The sequence below is a fragment of the Melopsittacus undulatus genome, chromosome 8 (genome assembly GCF_012275295.1).
Source record: "Melopsittacus undulatus isolate bMelUnd1 chromosome 8, bMelUnd1.mat.Z, whole genome shotgun sequence".
NCBI classification, from domain to species: domain Eukaryota; kingdom Metazoa; phylum Chordata; class Aves; order Psittaciformes; family Psittaculidae; genus Melopsittacus; species Melopsittacus undulatus.
In genome coordinates, this window is record NC_047534.1 from 7,526,021 (window position 1) to 7,529,837 (window position 3,817).

At 46.5% G+C, this 3,817-nt stretch overlaps 1 protein-coding gene across 1 annotated transcript; it reads right to left on the reverse strand.

Moving 5' to 3' along the window:
* Window positions 1–2,719: 2,719 nt before the first annotated feature.
* BHLHA15 (basic helix-loop-helix family member a15) lies at window positions 2,720–3,817 on the reverse strand. Its single transcript, XM_005145285.3, has one exon. The coding sequence runs from the start codon at window positions 3,666–3,668 to the stop codon at window positions 3,171–3,173; it is 498 nt and encodes a 165-aa protein (XP_005145342.2). The 5' UTR covers window positions 3,669–3,817; the 3' UTR covers window positions 2,720–3,170.

Genomic DNA, 3,817 nt, shown 5'->3' on the forward strand with positions numbered 1-3,817 from the left:
CAAAAAAAATGCTTCTGATGAAATCCTTTTTGACATGCCCATGACTTTGTAGCACAGCACCACCGTGGAACTATCAGCTGTCATTCCACTGTGCTCTGTGCCTGGCTGTTCATCGGGATGGCTGTGCTCAAGTGAAGGGGCAACCTTCACCTGCATCCTCTGCTACTGTATTTATAGCTCAGTATTACATGCCATTTGGGCTTAATGTTAGAAACACTTCTATTTGCAGTAAGTCCTGACAATCACTTCTACAAGCATTTAAACTTCATGTGTATAACAGTAATATCAGTAAAATTGTTTTTTTAAGGGATGTGCAATTCTTCAGCACTGGCACTGTCAAAATACGCTTTTTTCTAACTCACTGGTTTTCTTCATCTGCCAACGTAACCAAATAGCAATTCAAACATGGCTTTCCCACAGAAACATTTCAGGGATGACAGTATCTGGAAACTCTCACCTCTCCTGTATCACAGATCTAGCAGATTAATGACTTTAATAGTATCCAACAACAAAAAAAAAATGACCATGATCTAGAAGTGCTTAGTCATCATTTACTGACTACAGAACATTACAGAACCACAGAACTTAGGCTGGAAGGGACTTCAGGAAACCATCTAGCCCAGCCCCTGTAGGACTAATGTCATCAAGTTGCACCAAGCTGTGTCCAACCAGTACCTCAACCTCTCCGCGGATCGAGTTTCCACAACAACCACAGCACCATCTGAAGCCACCACTGCTGCAGCCCGGGACGGAGGCTCCAAACCCTCTCTGCACCCACACCTGGGCAGCAGTGTCCTTCCCTCCTGGGGAAGGACGGGCACAGACCCCGCAGCGGTGACGCCGGGCGCTAGGGCACCGCTCCCTCAGGCTTCCCTCAGGAGGAGCACCGCTCTCCGCTCCTCTCGCGAGAGGACGAGCCCGCCAGAACACCTTCCGGCTGCGGCAAGCGGCACACCACCCGCTCCCCGCTCCTTCCCAGCGAGGCTGTGTGGCATCAAAGCGCCCATGGCTCCAGAGGAAGGTCCCCGCCACCGCCGCGCCCGTCCCGTCCCATCCCGGTACCTCATCACCACCGCGGCCCGCTCCCTTCCTCCCTCGGCCGGTGAGCGCCGCTGACGCAGCCAGAGCCTTGCCTCGCGCCCCGCCACTATTGGCGGGACTCTGGGGTCGCGAGCTGCCCCCGAGGGCCTGATCAGTGCGGGAGGTTACCTGTTCAGTCAGGGATCGCACGGCACTGACGGCAGATCGAGCCTGTGAGACCAGCCAGTACTATCATTAAGAAGTAGGTTTGGATAAACACAACTATTTTAGTGTCAAAACAGCTTGGAAATGAAGAAAACCCAAAATCAACACAGGAGTGACATAATTTCTATCTCCACTAAAGCAACTGGTCATATGAAAGACCATGTTGTTGATGTTCTGCGTCATAGGGATGGGTTGCTATGGTGGAGAAAAATCAGAACCATAGACTGGTTTTGATTGGAAGGGACCTTGAGTTCATCCAGTTCCAACCCCCACCTGCTAGAGCAGGTTGCTCAAAGACGTGTCCAACCTGGCCTTGAACACTGCCAGGGATGGGGCAGCCACAGCTTCTCGGAGCAACCTGTGCCAGGGCCTCACCACTCTAATGATATTAAAGACTTTCTCCTAATATCTAATCTAAATCTACTGTCTCTCAGCTTGAAGACATTGCTTCTTGTCCTAGCACTACAGACCCTTGTAGAAAGCCCCTCTCCAGGTTTCTTGTAGCCCCTTTAGGCACTGGGAGCTGCTCTAAGGTCTCTCTGGAGCCTTCTCCAGGCTGAAAAACAATTCACATTCCTTACTAACCTGTCTGGGAAACCTTACCTTTTAGTCCCAGTGAAAATTACCACACTACAAGCCCTGCTGAGGCAAAACAAATAGCATGTTACAAACTGTGCTGTGCATCATAACCTTTCTGTGATGACCTGATAACTCCTGCCTCAGCCACTGTTCCTCCTCCCATACCCCTACTTTGCAAGGAGAAGGGTCACACCCCATACTATTATCAATCCTACCGGTGCATGAGATGTCGAATTCCTACTTCGCTGTCCACACAACAGAGCAACAGCCAGCCAGCCTCACAGGACTTGGACACATGATGTTCCACAGGCAACACAGTTCCAACTAAGGGCACCTCCCCCTGGTCTTCAGGTGAGAATATAAGAGCAAATGAGAGTTCCTCAGTGACTTAAAACTTTATGCAATTAGAGGGGGGGAAAAAAACAAACCATTTTCCTTTTTGAAGAGTTCCTGCTTCATTTATTGTGTTTAATAATAGCAGAATCTAGCAGTAGCCCAGAAAGAATCCTGATCACATTACAGGCTTCATTAGCAAATATTTTTAGTTGGATAGATCACTGTGTAACTTTTGACTACACTAAAGCATTTTTATCATAGTTTTGGCAAATATAAGTAATTTGTCCCTTACCTATTATTTGTATTAGAATGGCACCCAGAGATGCACTAAAGAAAGACTCCATGAGGCTGGATGCTCTGGAAACCAGAAAACATCCTGACTCTGGAGAGCTTACAATCTAAGAAAGCTTTGTAGATATTAACATTAACAAGTACTTTAGAAGTTTTATGCTTTGTAGGGTTCAAAATTAACAGAGCAGATCTGAAACACTCAAATATTCAGATTTGGTGGCCAATTTCTCATACGTGCTGCTTCAGTCACCAATTTCCTCCGCAGCAGAACAAGAGGAAACCTATTCTGGCAGGTCACTGACAGGTTGGTAAATAGCACTACTGCCAAGATTCTCTACAAGCTCTAGGGATCTTGGGTGACAATGGGCCTTAAATGCTAAACTGACAACCCTTCCAAAGAAGAGAATTTTCAGTAGTTGCTACATCTTTAGTTTCAAGGCAACTACTGTGTCACAGGACAGGTTTCCAGACCCTGACACACCAAATCAATCCATTAAGCTCTGAAAAAGTCTTACAATTTAAGGCAATTTTGTTTAATGTGCCATGTAACCTATAGCCACAAGTGTTGTTACCTGTTTATCTTTTTAAGACAAAAAGTAGGGGATATATGGAATCAAAAATAAACTCTTAAAACCTTTATGTACTGACATGTATCATGTCAGAAGGAGAAGGAATGGTGGTATTAGCTAACTGTAGGTGTTTTGGCTGAAGCTATGAACCTATGTGGAGTATTTTTGTACCTGTTCCTCATTATCATCATTGCCATGTTGCTGTTGATAATGCTGGTACAATCTGGACCCCCGGCCTCCCCCTATACCTTCTGCTGCTGGCAAGTGTCCATTGGACATATTTAGTATAATGGAGGTCAAGGATTTAATGTAGTTTTTGGCCAGTGTGAGAGTCTCTATTTTGGACAGTTTGTTCTCAGCCCTCACATGAGGGATCACCTCCCGCAAAGCCTGGAATGCATTGTTGAGCTTGTGCATTCTCTGCCTCTCCCTCTCGTTGCTTTCCAGTCTCCTCAAATGCCTGTCCTTACTGTTCCAAGGATGCTTGGCTCTGGCTGGAGCCATCTTGCTGCTCTCCTTGTTTCCCCCATTCCTCCTTTCTTTGTGCCGCAAACATTTCACCAGATCTTTTTTCCTCATTGATGACTCCTCGGAAAATGCTTCGTCAGCAGCGTGCCTCTGCTGCTTTCCTTTGGGTTTAGTCTTCATGTTTTGGTAGAGGTACTGGTATTAGGCATCAATGTGCTGTAAAAACATGGACATCATTAACTGCTGCACAGCTCCATGCTGAGCAAATGATCTGATGCAGGTTTGAAATGTTTACTTGTTCACTAATGGAAAACCATCCCTGGCTCCCA

What these genes read in the sequence shown, in the direction of transcription:
- BHLHA15 (XM_005145285.3), bottom strand. Translation starts at nt 3,668, where the DNA reads ATGAAGACTAAACCCAAAGGAAAGCAGCAGAGGCACGCTGCTGACGAA.